Genomic DNA, 22,079 nt, shown 5'->3' on the forward strand with positions numbered 1-22,079 from the left:
ATTGATGTTCAAAGAATTTCGATCTACTTGTATATCCCTAAACTTATCTGGAAACTAAAATTTCACTTGTTACAGGCAACTCCTGTATTTTACACAATTTGAGAGGAAATTTTGTTAGGCTTTAAGTTTAATATCAAGTTGATAACCATTCAAATTGGACAATTTAATGCCGGCGTAAGATTTTTAAGCTGGGGAGTCGCTAATGTTGTTTTGATGGAAAAAAATTGCTTTCCTTTTGTCCAAAGCGGGGAGTTTCTTCTTCAGACGGTCCAATTGTTTATTTATCGAGCTCTCAAAGCGTTTGTGTTATCGATCACAAATTTTTTCTAAGCGGTTTTCTTTAGTACTTAAGCTCAACTTTCTAACGCCACCTACTAAAATTAAATCGGTACAGATCACTAACTTTACTTTACTTTTTACTAGACCTTATATATTAAGAAAGATGGCAACGATATATGGGCCAAAAAATGTAAGCAGAACAAAATGTAGTTATATTAATGGATTGCAAAAACATAAAGCCGCTAGTTTATAAACTCACCCAGAAAAACTTCTTAATATCTTCCAAAAATAAATTTACTTAAAAGGACGGAGAAAAGCAAAAAGTCTAAACCTTATAAAAAAAAGTTACCCACATATGGTTCTTTTTTTCTAAAAATCACAAAAAATATATATAAGTTTTTGTTTTACCCGTTACCCGTAGAGTAAACTATTATTATGCTCTGAGGCGCTTGGCCGCTGCTCTGCCGGCAAAACAATATGCTATGCTCATAAGAAAGGGCCGTGGTGATCACTGATCTAGAGAAACAGAGTGAATGAACTGTGAGCAGGGATTGTAAGCTTGCAGAAAGAATTAAAACTATGGTTTTTTTAATTTCAGAATAAGACTTCAATATTTTTTGTTGTATTCCCAAAACGTCTGAATCTCTGAACCTAAAATGTTGCCTGCTGGAAATGTCTCACTGCTGAATCACCAAACAACCGTTACAGCTACTGATTGAAAATTGTCCCAGCTTTGTTTGTCTTAGCTATTGCTTGAATTCGAGGAAAATGACCAGGAAAAGTAGAAAGACTAACTATTGAATTAAATAACAAGGTATTGATTGTCTAAACTTCTTTAATTGCACATATTTGGTGATTACTTTCAATTTTTGTATAGTGTTGCCTTCTTTATTTTAGTAGGAAGGAGCGACTACCCTGGCTTTTCAGCAATTCAACAGCCTCTGGGTTGCTGCAGTTCTGAAATTTCAGAAAGTTCAATTTGTATGGAACAGCTGATGAGCAGCTGACGAACAGCTTACTGATTCTTAGCAATTCAGAGATTCAGACGTTTCGGTAATACCAAAGATATTTTATTTTATTTTCATATAAACACCATGGTTTGAAGAAGGAAATCTAGACGACCAACTTTCCGAAAATTGCTCACTTTGTGTTATTGTACAGTGCGTTATTAAAATAAATAAAAAAGTTTACCATAAATGAAACGTCCGCTTATTATGGTTTATGTACAAATAACAACTATTTACATATATATGCCATACACTATTACTGTGGACATCCATTCCAATAGGTGACGAACCGCACGGAAAGTGCGTCCCAGTTATAAAAATTGAAAATCTGAAGTACATAAAGTATTCAACTGAAGGAACCGATTGTTCATAAGTTACTTTGAAATCTGTAATTTGAAATTAAAACAACTTGCAAATTTTATTTCAAAACTCTTAAAAAAATTGTTTTTTCTTTTTTGCAGACGAATCACAGCGATTTAAATAAAACGAGATAATAATTTTTGGGTTGTTAATATAGACACGGTAGAAAAGCAGGTGAGAATGTTTCTGAATGGATTATAAGACTCGAAAGTTAAGCTTAGTTCACATAATACACACTGATCTGTTGAGGTCCAGATATATATATCCAAAACATAAGCGGCTGTAACTCAAGGTCTTAACAAGTTTTAATATCTTTAAGGAGTACGATTAAAAGTATTTATAATTCTAAGGTACATTTATCTATTTAAATTTCTTATCATCCATAAACAAGTACTTTTTTTCGGAACGAAGTTGAGTTTTTTGAAATTTTCTGGTTGCAGTGCTTTCGTCTCGCGCTGACATGTTTTATTTATTTATACATCTATTTTTACATACATACAAGCCCAAATATATATAATAGATGCACAGAGCAGCCTTCTGCGATACCACCGATAAAATCCAAATATTTTAAATGGGTCACTAAATTGCTAAGCATTATTTTGTAGGGGACACTTCCATTCAGTACAGTAGATCATAAGAGATGCACACCGAGGATTCCATTTGCTGCACACTGAGGTACTGTGCACTGATGTTAGGTTGTGCCCGTATACCCGACTTCAATTTGGCTCTGGCAGAACCCTCTTCTTAAATCATTATTAAATTAAATTGTATGTACGAATTTCGAACAACCAGCCCCCCTATATTAAGCGTCGCTTATGTTGTCATGTCACTACACAGACGTTCCGATTTGAGGAACAAAGCACCATTTTAGGTGGTTTAGATACTCAGTTTGATGCCAGCAAGTGGCCTGCGAGGGTGCTCTTCTCGTGATTACGCGCAACTCACACGAAATCGGGTCTAGCCTTGAGCTCTAGCGCTCGATCGTCCTAGATCTATTCTCGTCCTTAGTATTCAAAGTACAGTTCCTTCAAAAGCGAACTCTCTCGAAATGTACAGCAACTGCGCAAGCGACGGCGACGGGGGAGGAGAAGGGCGGAAGCACGAATCCATTGAAATGAGCAAAGAATTGGGCCACGTACCAAGTTTACAGCCTAACCCGCCAAAAAGTACGGACGCCCCCAATAAACAGCAGGTAGGTGCAGGACGAGTTAAATAAAAAATATTTTTAAAAATATCTCCTCTTGAGCGGTCAATAATTTTCAAACCCATGCAGATGGTTCTACAATTTTGTCACAAATGTGCAAAGCAATATTCTGCCTGTTTCTACGCAAAATACTCATTCAGTTTCTTAACTACGCAACCCGTTAAAAATTTCCTTTTAGTCGTTCTATCAAATTATGTTAAATCAATATACCCCCCAAATTTCTGAAATGGAATTTTGTAAATAGAGATACTTCTTATTTTCTGAAAGTTGTTTGGTTTCAGAAAATACCGTTCCAAAATAAAATTTTTACCGACCAAATTCGTTTAAAAAACTTGTTAATCTTATAGTATAATAGCAGATAAATCAAAATATTTTTATTTTTTATTCCCAAGACAACAAGCTAATGTGTCCTAACCTTATAATAGCATTACACCCTTAAACTAAGTATCGAATTGGTCCGATTGAGTACAATGTTGATCCATTTACTCCAATTGTTCTGGTACCCAATATACAAATTGTCAAACTGATTTTGATTGCCTTGTTGTATGAACTTACTGGATAGTGCGTTTTCTTGTATTTGCAACCATGGTATACGTCCCCAATTTACAAGAACCTGAATTATTTCATGAGGCGAAGGCACATTTACCTTTAATTGAATCGGCCCGAATCAGCTGTGAAATACCTGGTTGGATAACTGGTCTCCTATCTATATTTCACAATATTTTCTAAGACTTGCTGCTTAAAAACATTTTACTTATTTTAAAAAGCGACGAAGGCAAAAAAATTTAAGTTTAAATGCTGTTACGATCTTTAGTACGTTTTACTCGAAAATATAAACTTAACGTAAAAAAGACACAAAGCATTTTGTAAAATGTGTGTTTGAAGTAAATAAATACTATTGTAGATCGGTCGTTCAAGACATTGAAATTATATCTCGAAGAACTGTGCAAAATTTCATTAAAATCGGTTGAGTAGTTCACGTCTAAATAATCTCCAATTAAGGACAACATTCCAGAGAATATAATAAAATAATGAAATAAAAAGAATTCCATTTTGTGAAACCGTGATACCTATTTAATCAGTTAAAGGTTAAATTTGGGAGATAATATCAAAAAACAATTAACAACATTTTTCTTTAAGAATTCATTGTAACAAAAGGAGCATCGATTCCGTAAGGATATGGATTTCAACATATTAATTTCAAGCGAATTTTCTTGTTAAAACTGACATTTTCCTTAATTGTTACTTCGTTATGACTGACATATGGTTGAATATCAATGCATTTACACCTTTAAAATGTACAAGGCTTTCAAGACAGCCAATGCTAGTACACTAAATTTCGGCTAAATATATGTTTTTTATACTCTTGCTGAATGATTTATAAATTGAGTCAAAACGCAACGCAGTGAAGGAGACATTTCCGACCCTATAAAGTATATACATTCTTGATCAGCTAGGAGAGTCAATTTAGCCATGTCAGTCAATCTATCTGTCTGTCTATCCGTTTCTACGCAAACTAGTCTCTTCATTTTAAAGCTACCTGCATGAAACTTTCCCAAAAGTTGTCTTTCTATTGCAGGTAGTACATAAGTAGGAACGAGCCGGTTCGGACGACTATAGCATATAGCTCCCATAGGAACAATCGAAAAAATAATTTAAAAAAAATTATAACTTTGCTGTTTCTTAATTTGTTTTTTAGTTCTTTGACATATAGTAATGTTTAAATATTTCAGAATTAGGGTTTAAAATTCTTCAAAATCGGACGCATATAGCATAAAGCTCGCATAACAATAAAAACAAAAGAAATAAAACTTTTGAATAAATTTAACTTTTCTATTTTGTAATTTTAAAAAATAATTATTTTCGACATATGAATAATTTGACAGTTCAGAATTACGCTTTTAATTTTATTAAAATCGGAAAACGATATCATATAGCTGCCATAGGAACTATCGAATAATTGAGCTGCAAATCATCATAGCTTCAAGTTAATCATAATTTTAATGTTTTCAAGAGTATACAATTTTTGCAAAAGCTGCAAGGGTATATTTTTGTACATTTTTGAAAACATATACTCAAGTTTCTAATTGTAAAAGACCGATGCTCTACGTGATAATACATAATTGCCAAGATAAATTTTACAGTTTATATTTGCATATGATGCTATGAATATTTTCCTTTTAACGGATTTATGTTATTTTTTTCAGTTGGTGAAAATTGAACAACTCCCAGATCGCGGATCATGGTCTTCGAAAATGGATTTCATTCTGTCAGTAGTGGGACTAGCAATCGGCTTGGGAAACGTTTGGCGATTTCCTTATTTGTGCTACAAAAACGGAGGCGGTGCTTTCATATTACCATATATAATAACGCTGTTTTTAGCTGGAATTCCGATGTTTTTCATGGAGCTAGCTCTTGGACAAATGTTGACCATTGGTGGTCTTGGTGTATTTAAAATAGCCCCCATATTCAAAGGTAAGATTTAAATTAAGCACCAAACAAATAAATGGTTGATGAAATAAGAAACCGGAGACAATTATCTGTTTGCTTCAAGAAGCAAACTTCAAGGAAGTTTGCTTCTTTTTTTCAAATTTTTTTGGAAATTGGCTTGGTTAAATAGTTCAGAATTACTCTTGTAATTTTATTTAAATAAAAAAAAATTTCATATAGCTGCTAGAGGAACGATCGAAAATTTTAAGCTGAAAATCGTCGTAGTTTGTGTTAAAGAATGTTTAAGTTTTGAAACAGTTGCAAGAATATATAAACTTCTGCTTGCCAAAATTTGCTTCCTTTCTGGATTTTTTAATTTTTTTATTTTTTAATAGTTATTATAATATGGGCTTTATTCTACTGTAACGTTTTATTCAACAATTACAACATATCTTTTGGGGGAGAACATGTTATCAGAATAATTTTAAAGTTTATTTGAATTTATTTGAGTCGATATCTCGATCCTTCAGATTAATATCGCATTACACTACCGCAAGGTCAAATGTCCTTCTACTTTAGACTTCTCTGAATAATTTTAAATACGCTCAGTAATAACAGTATTTACCCTACAAATATTATACTGTAATAATTATTTCTTATAGTATTATTTATTAACTTTTTTTCTTCACTTTTTAAGGAATTGGATATGCTGCTGCCGTTATGTCATGTTGGATGAATGTTTACTATATTGTGATTCTGGCTTGGGCGGTATTCTACTTCTTCATGTCCATGAGAGCAGGTATGTAGTAAGTCTATCATGAGCAACCGAAAAATTGATAAAAACTTCGTTGATTTCAAACATTTGCGCGTGTACTTGTTTCAAAATCACTTCTATAGAATGTGACCAAAAATAAGATAGGAAAATAATAAATAATAAATTAGATAAATCGTTGTTTCTCAAAATATACGCATGCCATAGACAACATTACCCAGAAGATTTATTTTTTTATTTATTCGCCAATGGATAAATCCTTACCTGGCTATCAGCTAACTTAACTTAAAAAATAAATATAAATTAATAAATATTCCCTAAGCAATTGCCCAAGACATCCTTCTTGGATCCCCAAACCAATCGAATACTTTGTGGCAAAGAGTTAAAAAGTCTTAAAGCTCTTAGGATTGGCTCATTCCAGTGGCGTAGATAGCTTTTTGATATGGGGGGGGGAATAGTATCCTTTTTTTTTGTAAGATTTATTTTACACTGCGATAATAATTAGCGTTGCACAGTCGTGTACAGAAATCGGTCACATTTTTCACATTGATAAGTTGCATTATAAAACAATTCTCTTATCGAAGAAGAAATTCAAGCTTTCGAGTTTTTTTTGCTAGTTCATCAATGACTTCGTCTGCTGTAATTATATGCAGCTGATGCAGCTGATGCCGTGGCACGCAGTTAACTGAGAGGCACTGTGACTGACTGAGGTATCACTTGGAGGTCGCATTATTGGTCGGTCCGTTAGAAGCGCTGGAGTTATAATATTTTCCACGAACCTTCCTGATGAACAACAAACCGGCAGGCAGACGCCAAAACTGCGGAAATCCTGGGAAACGCAGCGACCGCTGGCAAGCTAAAAGATTCTAGGAAGAATTTGTCGGTTGACAAGAATTCAACAGTATTGAACATAACTCGGGCATTCGAAACTTTAATATGCTGTACTGCACAGTCATCGCGTAAAAATGTGTTTCTTTTTCAATTTTGAGATTATATCCTCTTATAATTCTCTATCTACGCTACTGGCCCATTCCGCGCATAGTTAGTCTAATATAAATGTAAGTTGAGAAGGTTAATCTCAACTTGCTTTTTATTAATATTATGTAAAGCAAATATGAAAAGACACATAATGTTTGACTTTGTCGGCTCTTTCAGCTTTTTTCCTACGGCGTCACTTTTTCTCTCTCCTTCTGCTGAATTCTTCCTTCTAGAACTGCCTATTCTTCCATCATCAAAATAATCCATAACGCGTTCTATACACTTCTGCTGCTGCTTTACTGCTCTACTGCTTTCTGCTTTTCGGCTGATGTACTGCTTATGTTACTTCACAATCTTACATGAATGGACTATGAATATTACCAATTATTACATCGTTGATAAAGAGCAGGTTCGCTATCGAACGCCGATCTACTAGAGTGCAGGTATGCAGTAGGCAGCATTGGCTAGAGTAAATTTTAGGTATTCTTTCTGCAGCCTCTCAATTCTATTGATATGAACAACACCGGAAGGGTTCCAAATAGCTGATAGCCAGATAAGGATTTATCCATTCATTGGCGAATAAATAAATAAATAAATACAGCAAGCATGTTCCACTCTTGAACGCACAAATGCTGAGAACACTGTCAGTCGTGAGTACGGTTCCTTAAAAAGTACAGTGTTTCTTTTGACAAATCCGAACTTTGCATATGTCTTCGGAAGAATATGGTTTATATGGTTAATAAACAAAAATGTACTGTCGAAGAGGACACCAAGATCCATAATCTAATCAGTGATTATTAATAACATATGTAGAAAGAATATTTAAGATACATTTACTGTAGCGAACAACATAACATTTACTTAGGTTGAGAGGCAAATTGTTCTGAATACATTGATAAATAAATTGATTTTGTTCAAGTCCGATTGTAGCAATAACAGTCATTTGAGGAATTCACTGACATGTAAATTTCTCTCCTTCTTTAATATATATTTCAGATGTGCCCTGGAGGACGTGTAACAATTGGTGGAACACAGTCAACTGCGTCAGTCAATATGAAAGACAAAACTTACACTGCTGGGATAAGATGCTTAATGGCACCGCAAAAAAGGTTTGCTCCGTAGCTGCTGTAAACATTACATCTTCCGAACTCACAGATCCAGTCAAAGAATTTTGGGAGTATGTAGATTATCTGTCTACCTGACTATCTTTCTATGTGCGCATCACCTTAGTCAGTTATTCATGAAACTTTTTTTTAAGGCGTCGTGCACTTCAAATATCACATGGCATTGAGGAGATTGGAAACATTCGCTGGGAGTTGGCCGGAACCCTATTACTTGTCTGGATTCTCTGCTACTTTTGTATTTGGAAAGGAGTAAAATGGACAGGGAAAGTGGTCTATTTTACTGCCCTGTTTCCCTATGTTCTTCTGACGGTTCTGCTGGTTCGGGGAATAACTTTGCCCGGAGCATTCGAAGGCATTAAATTTTATATTATTCCCAACTTTTCAAAGTTATCTAATTCCGAGGTATGTTTACAATATTTTAATATATATTTCATTCTATTTTTCCAAAAGGCAAATCTTATGACTTTTGACAAACACTTCGTGATAGGACTCGAACTGAACATTTTTTTTAATTTTAAGATAATTACAATTAAGATAGTTACAAACAGAAGTCACTCTTGCGAAAACCAGTTTAAGCTTAGCTTAGCTTAGCTGAAGGAGATATTTCCGACCCTGTAGAGTATACATATTCTTGATCAACATCTTTAGGGGGTTGATCTAGCCGTCCGTCTGTTCGTTCGTTTCTAAGCTTTAAGCTTAAAGTTACATTCGTTTTAATTTAACCTTTTCTATATGTCGAAGAACCAACAAAGTATTGAAAAACAGCAAAGTTATAATTTTTATTTTTTTTCCAAATGTTAATATGGGAGCTATGTGTTGCACAACGTTTCTTCTTCTTCTTTTAATTATGGCTACAGCTCCGCCAACAGCTCCCTTTCCGTGAGAACTGGCAACAGAATTGTAAATTAATATTTACACATCTGATTTGTTTCGAAATATGGGTCAAACATATTTATTTTTAAATTGTGTGCTGCTGCCATCACAGCGTATTCCCAAAAAATATCTCTGAGTGTCAATTTAACGAGTGTGGTTCATTTTGACATTACACGTGGTATCAGTTTTTTGGGATCAACTGATCCTATATGAGTTTTAAATAGCCATTACGCGGTTTAAAAAATTTAATTTGACTCTAAATAGAATCAATTGGCTGAAATCAGGGTCAATTCGGCACTAACAATCGTTTGTTTCGATTTTAGAAAATGAACGTCTTTTCAGATAGATATTAATTAAATCATTAAAATTAAGTTTAATTGACTTAGCACAAAAGAAACAAAATCCACTTGCAATTTTGAATGCATGTATTTTTTTTGTCTTCAAGAACATTGTTTTGGGGTCATATTGATACTACAATTTATTAAGGAATGTTATTAGGGGCATAAATGATCCTACAAATTCCTCAAGTTAATACCATATTAATACCAAATAATGTCAAATGGACCCTTAAATGAACCCAAGTATAAGGCAATGGATAATGGCATTATTAACACGCAAAATTGCATGTTGATGGTTTGGAAAAAATCAGTCGTTCACAATAGGTGTCAACTTGATGATATTCTTATTAAAAACTTTTTACCACTCAACAGTGTCACATTGAGCCCTAAGTGGGGACATATTGGGTGTATAAATATTATTGAAAAGTGTCCATAATTTATTTTTTTCTAAAAATAAAGAGTTCAAAACACACCAAACAAAAAAGGAACAAAGAAGTTTTTATACCCTTGCAGCTATTGCAAAAATTATATATTCTTGAAACATTTAAATTTCGATTTATATGAGTATATGTTTAAAAACATTGAAGCTGTGATGATGATGATTTTCAGCTCAATTATTCCATCGTTCCTACAGCTATAGGATATTGGTTTCTGATTTAAATAAAATTATAAGCGTAAATTTCAGTCAGATGTTTGCAACGCAGTGAAGAAGACATTTCCGATCCTATACAGTATATATATTCTTGAGCAGCATCACTAGGAGAGTCGATCTAGCCATGTCCGTCTGTTTCTACGCATGCAACTTTCCGAAAAGATGACTTCGTGTTGCAGGTAGTATTTAAGTCGGAGCGATCCGGATCGGATGAGTATGATAGCTGCCACAGTATTTTTTCGTTCTTCGATATACAGTTGTGGTTTATTGTTTTAGAATTAAGTCTAAATTTAAATTTTAACATAACAATAATTTAGAATAACGCTCTTAATTTCATTAAAATCGGAAAACAATGTCAAACAGCTGCTTTAGGAAGGATCGTATGATTAATAGATGATACGATCCATTTCAGAGCACTTTTAGTCGGCGAACAATCAAAGGTTTTTGTTTTGGTTATTGAGCTGATGACTTTAGATGTCTTATCGGTTTAACAAAATGAATCTTAATCTTAGTATGGTAAGATTCCTTTTGCTGGCCTTAAACTGTTAAGTTACAATATAGTTTGTTGTCCTAACTAAGTTATTTTTTTGTTCGTTCTGGCGCATGGTAGTTCTATAAATAAATCGTATATTGTTGACATGCATTTCAGGTCTGGATAGATGCTGTCACGCAGATATTCTTCTCATACGGTCTTGGACTCGGCACTCTAGTTGCCCTCGGAAGCTACAACAAGTTCACCAACAATGTTTACAAGTACGTGGTTAATGCGCAGTCACATCCAATCAAGTGCACCAAATCAATTCATATTTGCAGAGACGCACTCATCGTGTGCACAGTCAACTCCAGCACCAGTATGTTCGCTGGCTTCGTCATATTTTCAGTCATAGGCTTCATGGCCCACGAGCAGCAGCGACCAGTGGCCGAAGTGGCTGCCTCAGGACCTGGCCTGGCCTTCCTGGTGTATCCTTCGGCAGTGCTGCAGCTGCCGGGCTCTCCAATGTGGTCCTGCCTGTTCTTCTTCATGCTCCTGCTGATTGGCTTGGACTCGCAGTTCTGCACGATGGAGGGCTTCATCACTGCGATCATTGACGAGTGGCCCCAGTTGCTGCGGAAGCGCAAGGAAATCTTCATTGCGATCGTATGCGCACTCAGCTACATTGTGGGCTTAACCTGCATTACACAGGTAAGTTTCAAGATTGGGCCATTGCAACGTTGGGTGGACTTCATGGGGTGCGATTGCCTTTTTGCCTTTCAGGGCGGCATGTACATATTCCAAATACTGGATTCGTACGCAGTCAGCGGCTTTTGCCTCCTGTGGCTCATATTCTTCGAGTGCGTCTCGATATCTTGGTGCTACGGAGTTGATCGGTTCTACGATGGAATAAAGGACATGATCGGGTACTACCCAACGGTCTGGTGGAAGTTCTGTTGGTGTGTCACCACCCCTGCTATATGCTTGGTTAGTACCTCCCAAAACCAGGCACTTCTTTTATGATCACTAATTTATCTTCTTTGCAGGGCGTCTTCTTCTTTAACATTGTGCAGTGGACTCCCATCAAATACCTGGACTACAACTACCCTTGGTGGGCGCACGCTTTTGGTTGGTTTACGGCACTGTCGTCCATGCTCTATATTCCCATATATATGTTCTGGTTGTGGAAGCGAACTCCTGGTGACCTCAGTGAGGTATTATGCACTTTTTATGCACTTTAAAATGCTCAATTAAACTATAAACTTACAAACTTGATTCTCTTTAGAAAATCCGAGCTATAGTTCGAATAGACGAAGACGTGCCCCGGTTACGCGAGAAAATGCAGAGAGAAGCTTATGCCAAAGAGGTTGAATTTAATTCCTTATAGACGTATTTAAGTTATTTGATAAAATGTTAGGGGCCTTTTTGTTTACCTATTCATTCAGCTAAATTCGACTTGAAATAGTTTGGTTTACTTGGGAAATCATTTCTAATTTAGACCACTAGTATAGAAACGATTTGTTTGATCTTTGGAATCCACTTTCCTGTCTTCACCTTAATCTTTGCAATAAACCGTTGTAATAATTTTATATTTTTATTAACCCATTCTTTATTACCTGAAAGCTAGTCTAATAATCAAGCACAACAAAATCTAGGGTTTTCAATGGTTATTGGTGTGTTTTATGTGGTACTTACTCAAAAGTAGAACGCTGGATATTTAGAGTGATTGAAATCTTGAATTTCTGAATACTCTGCTTTTGGAGAAGAGTTATCTACATGAGTACAGTGCAGGATTTCAAAACCAATTTAACCAATTCTCCCCTAAGAAAATAATCGATATGTTCTTGGCTTGCCAGTGCCAAGTTCTCATCCATTAGATTAGGTTACTCGATATAATAAATACAAAAGAGGTTTCAATAATTGTTGCAAATGTAAAAATTTAAGCCAAAATGAAATTTGCTCTTTTGTCAGGATCGGGATCAAACTTACCTTTTATCAGTTTGATATATATATTTTTCAAAAACTGGCACAGATTAGAAGGTATTTCGCAATTTAGTAATGTTTAGAAATAAGACATGGGTATCCCACAACGAAATCGCATTCATGTAATATAAGCTTGTCTTTATTTATATATATATTATATATAGAGGTATATAAATATGTATTAATTTATTTCAATGCCCTGATGGTGCTTCGGGCATTGCTCTGTAATTTATCTATAAAATGTCTAAATGTTGCTCAACGTGTCAAATAAATCCAATATCCACTCAACATAACGAAATGCTTATAATTTGTGTTCATCATAGTGTTCATACGCGAAATATTAATACGCTGATCTAAGCTAATTTAATAGTTTGTAATTTTTAGGGGTTATAAAATATCTTAAATATAGTGAACATATGATTCATAGGTAAAGAGTTTGTTTATCTTTTTAAAAACAAATTCTCTTTCATTTTTTTACAAGAAAGGAAGCAAACTTCCTATACCCTTGCATCCATTGTAAAAATGAAAACATTTAAATTTTGATTTATTTATTTGGTAGTTCTGTCTTGTTAATGCTGTTGCTTTAAATTGTTAAAACTCTAAGCGTACATTTTCTTGTAAAGTTCTAATTTATTCATTAAAGAATGGGTTTCTGTGGAATCTTACACTCACTGCAAACTCGATTTAGTTCAGGTCGCTTTTGCTTGTTCATACACCATGAGGCAAAGCGCAGCTCCTCGAACATTTCTATCCAAAAGCAACGGCTCGGTGGTGTATAAATCCATTCGCTTTCAAGAATCACTCCCTGGGTTGCATCGTTATTGACGACTGGTTGAATTGGTCTAGCTTTATGGTGGCACCGAAAATTAAACCAAAACTCGAAAAACGCCACAACCGCGGCCACAAATATGCCAGCCATCAGCACCACAAACACACCACCTGTCAAATTGAAATTTTAAAATAGTATAATAAATATGAACAAAAAGCTAACTTCGAGGACCGAAGACAAGACTATAGCGCTATTATCGGAGTGCTTTCTAGATATTATCGTTACCCCAATTATAGCAAAATTCGATTTGACGTAATGGCAGTTAGATAGGTTAAAGCAAAAAGACAATTTTGGTAATATACGTAGTTTTTTTTATTTCAGACGGGGTTTATTTGAGATATATGTTGCACAGAGTTGCCAGATGTTATCATTATAAGATTGTGTGTGCAATACAATGGAGGAATACGAAATATGATATATGTTGTACAGAGTTGCCAGATGTTATCATTATAAGATTGTGTGCGATGGAGGAATACGAATCAGATGTGAGGTAGTTTATAACAATATTCGACAATATATAACAGCTTATTTCAAATAAACACCATCCAAAACGTTAACAGGCAACATTTACTTTGCATTTAAATATACTAACATCACAGATATTGACTTGAGACTTTTAAATACATAGCGGATATTTTTTGGTTAAAATAGAAAACGGAATACATGCAATTTCTTATTTTGAGTCGTAGGTGGACAAAAGACAATATAGTTTTACAAGAAGGCGATGTAGTTTTGTTGATGGAATCAAGCAATTGGACAAGCAAAACGACAAGCTCAGAAAAAGTCTTAAAAATTGTGACAAAGGCATACAATAAACTTGGAGTACTCCTTAAACAGGTAACTGCCCCAGCCCCAGAGGGTATAAATACTATGTTGACTTATTATTGACGAAATGTCAAGACTATTTTCCAGATTTTATGGCGAAAATGAACGGGTTTAAATTTAAAGTTGCAAATTCTTTTTGAGTTTATCATGCTTATGTACATTATTTTGAATACGTACCTATGCTTTCCAGTCCAAGGGCATTTGCTTTCGATTGCTTGCTTGTGCTCCTTCGGTTGCATGTTTCATCTGTGTTTTTCCACCATTTGTCATACAACATTTGAATATCACCCTTTTCCTGAAGTTCAAGTATAGCCAACGAAATTTTATCCCGCCAAGGAGAACCTTTTGGAGTTGCTATACCATAACCTTAAAAAAGTTTAAAAATACATTCTAAATTTAAAAGATATAATTAGACATGGTATTTAAGGTTTTGTTTTGTTTGTAGCTTAACAAATCTGTAATTATAAAACTAAAATTATTACATAAAATAAATATTTTATAAAACGACCATATTTATACCCGTTACTCGTAGAGTAAAAGGGTATATTGTATTCGTTGGAAAGTATGTAAAAGGTAGAAGGTAGCGTTTGCGACCATATAAAGTATATACATTCTTAATCAGGTTCATCAGCCATGTCCGTCTGTCTGTCCGTCTGTATGAACGTCGAGATCTCGGAAACTAAAGATCTTGAGATTTGGGACTTAACATTCAGATTATGGTAGTTCCTACGCAGCGCGTATTTATTTCAAAACGGTGCCACGCCCACTCTAACGCCCTCAAGTCATGAAAGTATGTGCAATCACTTTGAGACGAGTTAGACAGCAGGTGTGTCTTTCGGTTATATTTATAGGTAGACACCAAAATGTTCAAATTCGAGCTATTGTTTTAGAAGTCCTCTGCCGGAAATCGCTGCAGAACGAAAGAACTTTTAGCGGGGGGTGGGGATGCTGCTCTATCTTAGCTTCCAGTGTTGGCTATACAGTTCGACATAGGGCGCCAATTATTCAATTGCTTTGTAGAAGGATTACTTAGTTTGAATTTTTTTTTTATTCCCTACAAGGTAAGAACCTGCCTTAACGATAACATCTGCTTTATAGGCATACAAATATATAGAATATTCAATTTTTGCTATAGTTGGAACGGTATGTAAACTTCGGCTTCTCGAAGTTAGCTTTCTTATTGTTAAGCAAATGGGCATTAAACTTGACATATTGTTGTTTTAAAGATATTACATATTTGGAATAGCTGCAAGGGTATATAAACTTCGGCCCGATAAAGTTGGCTCAATTCCTAATGCTTAATCTAATTGCCTTTTAATTGGTTTCACCTTGACTTTTTTGATACTCAAATCGAAGTTTTTGAAACTTATAGCCCGGTGAACTGTCCTCTTCACCAGAAAAACGCATTCTCACCTTTCGTGTCCAACAATCCTCCGATTTGCGTCAAGTTGCAGTCTCGCTGCACTATATAATCAAGCATTGTCGATTCCATCAAATAGGCATAATTGCCCTGATTAACGCGCCTTATACCCTCCTCATATGTTGTTGTAAACGCCGTTGGTTTTTTATTGTCCATGCTCCTCCACATTTTTTTGTAAGTTTCTATCATTGAGTCCTAGTAAATGTTGAACGATAAAAAAATGTGATCAAAATGGGTTTAGCTTACCCTAAAAAAGGTCATCGTAGATCCACTTTCCAAAGTGCCGTAAGATATCTCTGTTTGCGATGCCAAATCTTCTGCGTTTTCGATGGGGTTAATCATACGTTCAGTGGTTAAAAAAGCAGCAAGATTAGCCGTGTAAGACGCCACAATAATCAGCGAAAAAAAGCCCCAAATACTGCTTATTATTCGGGTTGATAATGCCCTCGGATAAATGTCGGTTGACTGTTGCATTAGCGTTCCAATGGTAAACCAAAAACTGTCAGTTAGGGTAAACTGGTTGCTTATTGAGATATTATCTAGATCGCATGGGTGAGTGTACTTCCACTCAATAGGTGAAAGTTTCCCCACAATATATATGCAAATTGATACTAGGAAATATGCAATCAGCACATATATCCATATTTCTATAGCCAATGGATTCATAAAAGAAAACAGTCTGGTTGGCTCTGAGGTCGGCACCTTAAATAAAAAGAAACGATGAGCACTTCGATCCAATCAAAATGTATAATAAAAGACGTTTCATACCTTAAATAAAATGCTAATACCCAAATTCATAAATGGTTTAGTGAAATCAATTACACTTTCTCTTGCGTATGTAATAGTCATAGAGCCAACGGCTAAGTCCGCCTTCTAAGTATTTAGATGTGGTTATTGTTAGGAGACAGAAAATTAAGACAGAACGAACATATTTCATCAGCTGAGCGACCATTCCGTTCCATTCTCCAGATTCGGGATCTTTGGCACCATACTTTCTATCGGGTACCAAATCCAATATGTAGTCAAACCCAACCTCGTGGGAAATGGTTTCCAGTATATCAACGCAAAATCCATAAAATCGTTCGTTGCCGGTAAAATTTTTACCGTAATGCATCATTACATATGGAGTTTCCTAGGAATCAACTTTTTAAAGACTTTGAAATTTATGTAATTACTTTCTTTACAGACCAGTATTGTAATGACTACCAGTGTCACATTCATGGAACCAGAATCAAAAAACATTGATGGTTCGGTAATATTTAGATGTCCATGTGGTGTCCATTCACCAACTTTAACAATAGAGTGCTGCTTCAATTTTATTAGGTCCAACTTAAACTGTACTCGCTGACCCTCTTTAAATTGAATAGGACCTGTAAGACCTTTCCATTCAACCTTCAGAAGAAAAATAAAACGTTAAGAAACTATGGATCGACCTTTAAAAACACTTGTATGAGTAAAAATCTGCCAAGTGGAGAACTTGTTCACAACAACAACAAAAAAAGTCCAGTTTAACGGTTTTGAGAAATTTAAAGACTTATAAAAGTTACAAGCGTTCTAAAACATAAAAATTATACACAGAGTACCACTAACAGAGCAGCGACAGAGCATGTTTGTATAGTCTTTGTGTATTTTGTTCACATTCTTTTCAAACATATAAAGTACACGATACTTTGAATGTGTAAAACACGAAGTAAAATCACCACACTTCGTATTATACATGTTTAGCACAGTTGGAATACTGTGTGTATCGAAAACTTTGAGTATAAAACTTTTGTTTTGTACTTTGCGTGTTATTTTACGAACCCTGGTACATATATTCTCGGTCTAGATTGATAGCCGAGTCGATCTAGCCAAGTCCGTCTGTCTGTCTGCAAGAACGTCGAGATCTCGGAAACTATAACTATGCAGAATCTAGTAATTCATTGGCAGCGCAATTTTATTTAAGATCGGAGGCGCGCCAACTCAAACGCCCACAAATGGCAAAAGGCTGTCACGTAAATCTGAGACATATTGCACTCTGTGTGTTTCGGTTATATCTCTCGGTAGACACAACAATTTTTAATATCGCGCAATAATTTTTGAAGTTATTAAGTCCTTTGCCGTCGCTCTGCCGCTGCTCGGCCGCTAATCTGTCGGAAAATGCAGATACAGAGAGACAGTGTAAAAGAACTGTTAGCAGGGGTGTGGGTGCCGCACGCTCTTTGCTTCTAGTTCTGCAGTTCGACAGATGTAACCAACTTAACTTCGATGATTTTGTGAGTTACGAGTATTTACTAGTCGGGAATCTCGACTATAGCGTCCTTTCTTGCATTTAAATAAAAAAAAAAGTAACAAAGCTGTTCCTATCTAAAATTTATAAATTAAAAATTTATTTTCTGAAAACTGATTAAGAGTATAATTTCCCAACTTACCGCATTTAAGTAATTTATTAGACTAAGACCTCCGCTCCACGGAATTTCCTGATCGCAGGTCAAGTTGGACAGGTTTAAAGTGTATGATTGATCAAGTGTCTGCAGACCAATCGCGAAAACGTACACAGAATCGAACATTAGGGCTGGCTCTGACTAAAAGTTTATAAAGTCATGTAGTTTGCATTATTATTTTTTTTTCACAAAGCTTACCTCGAGAGCAACTGATTTCCTTAAATGAAGATTCACATACGGTTTTTGAAACATATGGTGACTATAGGATCCGAGATCCTTTAAAATCTGCTTCACGCCAACATCTCCGATGTCGACCAACCGAAACGATGTTATGTTTACAAAATTGTATTTAAAATCTTCCAGATCATAAGTTTCCAAGTCAAAGCTGGTAAACAAATAATGATACTTGTACTCATTCATTTGCTGCTGCAATATCTATAGTTTTATATAGGAAAAGAGACAAGCAAATATATTATTTGTGTTCGTAAGCGCAATTTTCAAAATTAATTTAAAAAAAATCAAAATAGAATTTACAAGCTAAGAAACCCTGGCAGCAACTACCGTCGCATCAGTTACATCAGCAACTACGTCACTGCGTTGCAAACTTCTGACTGAAATTATAATACTTTCTGCAAGGGTAAAAAATGGTACCCAATTGTACTTACTTCCTCAAATACTTTTTACCTTACCTAGATCCAAAAACACTCTATTATTATGTCTTGCGATCCCTTAATACCTTACAAGTTGACATACGTGTGTAGCTTGCGAATGGCAATTTTTGTTCCCTTTAGCTTTTTCTCAATAAAGCAATAAGGAAAGTACACAAAGATCGTACAGAGCTCATTATACCTTAAAGATACATTCTAAACTTACATTTTTTAATAAAATTGATATCCCATCCGAGTTTGTATCAATTATAATATTGTGAATTTCCTTCCCTTTAAATTCGTTTAATACAGACAGATACGACTTTTGAGAAACTTGTCGCATGTGCACTTCACACTGAACAGAGCGTGAAAACTGATGTAGGTTAATAATACCTGTAAATATATTAAATATGTAATTTTAAACAATAGTATGAGACAATGGATAAGAACTTATCAGAATTTTTAACGAAAATTCTCAAACTCTTCTGTATACCAATCGCTTTTTGAGGAATTTCAGACTTAAAAATTCACGTATCCATAGCCTTAGGCGTTTGGTTGTTGTGGGCGTGTGAAATCTACCTTTTTTTCAGCCCTATAAGACTTCTTAGGGATCGAACCCAGACCTCGCAGCGTCCCAACAATTGACGTGCGACCACTGGGCGACCAATTTGGAAATTTTTATGGCGATTTTTCTTGATTTTAGAAAATTTTGTTAGGGACTTACCGAAGTCTTTTTCGTGCAAAATTCCGAAGCGGGTCCAATTCAGATACTGTATTACATCAATAAAGGCTTGATTAACATATTGCTGCGACGGATACACGTTAATGGAAAAGTCATGGGCAGACCGGCCAATATTTGGAATGTCCAACGCATCACAAATGGAGTTTATATGAGTGGCCAGAACCGAATCAGTTGGACTAAATACGGCTTGAACACCAACACTTACTAGTTTGCACACTAATGTTTGGGAACGGCTACAATTAAAATGATTTTAAATTTTTGTCAAGAAGCTTACCCTTTTGAACTGTCTCAAAAGAATCAAATCGATCTACGTATTCAATGTGGTACTCAACGGTAGTCTCAGGCAAAAGACTTTGGTCCAAGTTTAACTTATGAATTGCGTATCTGAACGCCAACTCCGAGTTGTATTTTCGGGACTGGTTCGAAAATATGGCGCCTGCAAAAAGATGTTACAGACTTGGTTGGAACATGAAAAGGAGTATTTTACCAACTCTTACTAAGGGCGGAACTCCCGAAGCTGATGAAACAAGCTGAAGTAGTAGTAAGGCATTTGCTATGGAATACATTGCGTGAACACGCCCCCTTCGCTTGAAACAACGACTGGCTTAAATCAATTCCTTCTACTTTTGTTCAGCTACTGCGGAAGCCAAACAAATGTAGATAGAGCAAAAAAAGAAAACACCGATATATTTAACTATGAGTTACCCGATGCTTCACTGTTTCATTATACACTACGCTGCTTCCAAAACGGAATAGGTGCGCGATCCTGACAGATACAACCTTATGTAGAAAAATTCTGCGTGACGAATGCCAAAAACACAATAAAATAAATGTTTTAAAATATCAGGTGCGTCCATATATAACATTACATAAAGATATTTTCATAAATCTTAAACTTTGCTCTTACAGATGGTAAAATTAATGATTTTTCTTTTTATCAAGAAAAAGGGTATTCTGTATTCGTTTAAAATTATGAATTTTTTGTTTAGTAACTTTTTTTCGCTAAAGTTAATATATAAGAAGATATCGACCAAAGTAGGTTGCTTTTTAACAGTCATTTTAAAATGAATGGCCGATCTGGAAACATCACCTTGGCAGGGATAAGCAAGCAACCGATACATTATCGCGTTCGTGAATGTTATCGAAATATTATCGGAATGAATATTACCGATGTGCAACATATATATGCAGGCAAAATTAACATTTTTTTTTCAAACAAAAATTACGCGATTCATCATCATTCATTTTTTTGCCTAATACCTTCCTTTACTTCTGCAAAACAATACATTTTTAAAGAAAAATTTACCGAAAATTTGTGATACTAAATATAAATAATATACAACAAAAATAAAAACAATAATAAAAACCATAAGCAAATACAAACAAAATTAAAATTTCAAAAACCATAACATTAATTTAAATAAAAATAAATTAAGATGTTAATCGAGTGTAAAGCTTACATTGTAATCAAAAGCATTACCTATGCGAATAAGCAATTAAGCGATAGTTTTCTAAAATATCGCTAAGAGTTTAGTGATGCCACTCCTGTCAAATTAATCGTGGTCTCATTTTACAATTACGGTTTGAAGGCAAAACTTTTCTGCATTTGTCTCGTAAACTATCAGATTTACGTTAAAAACTCACAAAACATGAAATGTGTATTTAAACTAGATATCCAACATTTTTAAAAGTTTTTTTATGATAAAGTTTATATTATAGGATTTGTTGACAAAAATTAATGTTTTTTACCGTTATTTTCCAAGAAATCGGTCTTGTATCAAACTTTGATTTACTTTTTCGTAAACAGGACCCCAATACATGGAACCAAAAAATTTGAAATTAATCGCCTCCGTTTGTCAGCTGTTTTTTGTTATTTATTTATTATTTACATACCTATGTAAATCCTAGTAAAAGAAGAAAGGAAGCCAACTTTGGCATGTCGAAGTTTACCCTTGCAACTATTTTTATACCCTTGCAGAGGGTATTATAATTTCAGTCAGATGTTTGCAACGCAGTGAAGATGACATTTCCGACCCTTTAAAGTACATATATTCTTGATCAGCGTCACTAACCACTGACATATAATGGTTAAATTATTTAGAATTACGATTTAAATTTCATCAAAATCCTACGACTAGAACATAAAACTCTTATAGAAATACAAAAATATTAAAAAAAATTAAGCTATAAAAAAAATGTAACTTTTCTTTGTATTTTGTAATTTTTTTTTATTATTCTTTTTGACTTATTAATAATTTGACAGTTAAGAATTACGCTTTTAATTTTATGAAAATCGAACAAATCGAGCTTTATAGGTTGAATGCTTTTAAACACATTCGCAAGTAAATCATAATTTTAATGTGTTCAAGAATATTTAATTTTTGCAATAGCTGCAAGGACAATGAAGTTCGACTTTCCGAAGTTTCCTTTATTTGTTGTTAATTCTTGTTAACTTGTTGATTTCGATTTATATGCTTATATGTTTAACTACTCGATCGTTCCTATGGGTGGAGCACCATTGGTACCTTTTGATTGGCCAGGAAGTGGCGGACTCGTAGCGCGTTGTAACAAGGTGGGATCGTCGATTCCATTTCTCCCGTTTTACGGTTGGCGCGCAGAGATTCACAGCAACTGACGTCATGTTAGTTCCACAGCTGGGAGAGCACTGGATGGAACCTGTTTCGCGGAAAAGTTCCCAAACATACATAGATAGCCAGAACG

At 34.9% G+C, this 22,079-nt stretch overlaps 2 protein-coding genes across 6 annotated transcripts; one reads left to right on the plus strand and one right to left on the minus strand.

Moving 5' to 3' along the window:
- The first annotated feature begins 2,473 nt into the window (after positions 1-2,473).
- On the plus strand, positions 2,474-12,760 carry LOC108145309 (sodium- and chloride-dependent GABA transporter 1). Of its 2 annotated transcripts, XM_017270653.2 has the most exons (10): positions 2,475-2,838; positions 5,058-5,325; positions 5,978-6,079; positions 8,027-8,207; positions 8,289-8,556; positions 10,667-10,770; positions 10,831-11,200; positions 11,273-11,476; positions 11,536-11,703; positions 11,775-12,760. In XM_017270653.2, the coding sequence occupies exons 1-10, from the start codon at positions 2,695-2,697 to the stop codon at positions 11,874-11,876; spliced, it is 1,911 nt and encodes a 636-aa protein (XP_017126142.1). In that variant the 5' UTR covers positions 2,475-2,694; the 3' UTR covers positions 11,877-12,760. The 2 variants fall into 2 exon arrangements, 1 of the variants encoding a protein (XP_017126142.1); XR_005977422.1 differs by lacking the exons at positions 11,536-11,703; positions 11,775-12,760 and having other exon boundaries at positions 2,474-2,838; positions 10,833-11,200; positions 11,273-11,385.
- A 243-nt stretch (positions 12,761-13,003) lies between these two features.
- Positions 13,004-22,012, minus strand: LOC108145308 (glutamate receptor ionotropic, kainate 2). 4 transcript variants are annotated; one of them, XM_041708623.1, is made up of 14 exons: positions 20,064-20,647; positions 19,846-19,995; positions 19,633-19,794; positions 19,341-19,574; positions 18,843-19,009; positions 18,168-18,404; positions 17,958-18,110; positions 16,735-16,938; positions 16,475-16,678; positions 16,315-16,419; positions 15,793-16,248; positions 15,540-15,741; positions 14,304-14,492; positions 13,004-13,411 (listed from the first exon to the last, which is right to left on the minus strand). In XM_041708623.1, the coding sequence occupies exons 2-14, from the start codon at positions 19,922-19,924 to the stop codon at positions 13,110-13,112; spliced, it is 2,694 nt and encodes an 897-aa protein (XP_041564557.1). In that variant the 5' UTR covers positions 19,925-19,995; positions 20,064-20,647; the 3' UTR covers positions 13,004-13,109. The 4 variants fall into 4 exon arrangements, with proteins under 4 accessions (XP_041564557.1, XP_041564559.1, XP_041564560.1 ...); XM_041708624.1 differs by lacking the exon at positions 13,004-13,411 and having other exon boundaries at positions 14,451-14,516; positions 20,064-20,650; XM_041708625.1 differs by lacking the exons at positions 18,843-19,009; positions 19,341-19,574; positions 19,633-19,794; positions 19,846-19,995; positions 20,064-20,647 and adding an exon at positions 21,884-22,012.
- Between the last annotated feature and the right edge of the window lie 67 nt (positions 22,013-22,079).

The sequence above is a fragment of the Drosophila elegans genome, unplaced genomic scaffold (assembly GCF_018152505.1).
Source record: "Drosophila elegans isolate 14027-0461.03 unplaced genomic scaffold, ASM1815250v1 contig_349, whole genome shotgun sequence".
Taxonomy (NCBI): domain Eukaryota; kingdom Metazoa; phylum Arthropoda; class Insecta; order Diptera; family Drosophilidae; genus Drosophila; species Drosophila elegans.

Coding starts and splice junctions, on each gene's coding strand:
- LOC108145309 (XM_017270653.2), top strand. CDS start 2,695: ATGTACAGCAACTGCGCAAGCGACGGCGACGGGGGAGGAGAAGGGCGG. Junction 10,771..10,830: donor TTCACCAACAATGTTTACAA/GTACGTGGTTAA, acceptor TCATATTTGCAG/AGACGCACTCATCGTGTGCA. Junction 11,201..11,272: donor GCTTAACCTGCATTACACAG/GTAAGTTTCAAG, acceptor TTTGCCTTTCAG/GGCGGCATGTACATATTCCA.
- LOC108145308 (XM_041708623.1), bottom strand. CDS start 19,924: ATGTATTCCATAGCAAATGCCTTACTACTACTTCAGCTTGTTTCATCA. Junction 18,111..18,167: donor GGAAATCAGTTGCTCTCGAG/GTAAGCTTTGTG, acceptor ATAAACTTTTAG/TCAGAGCCAGCCCTAATGTT. Junction 15,742..15,792: donor CTACGATGACCTTTTTTAGG/GTAAGCTAAACC, acceptor AACATTTACTAG/GACTCAATGATAGAAACTTA.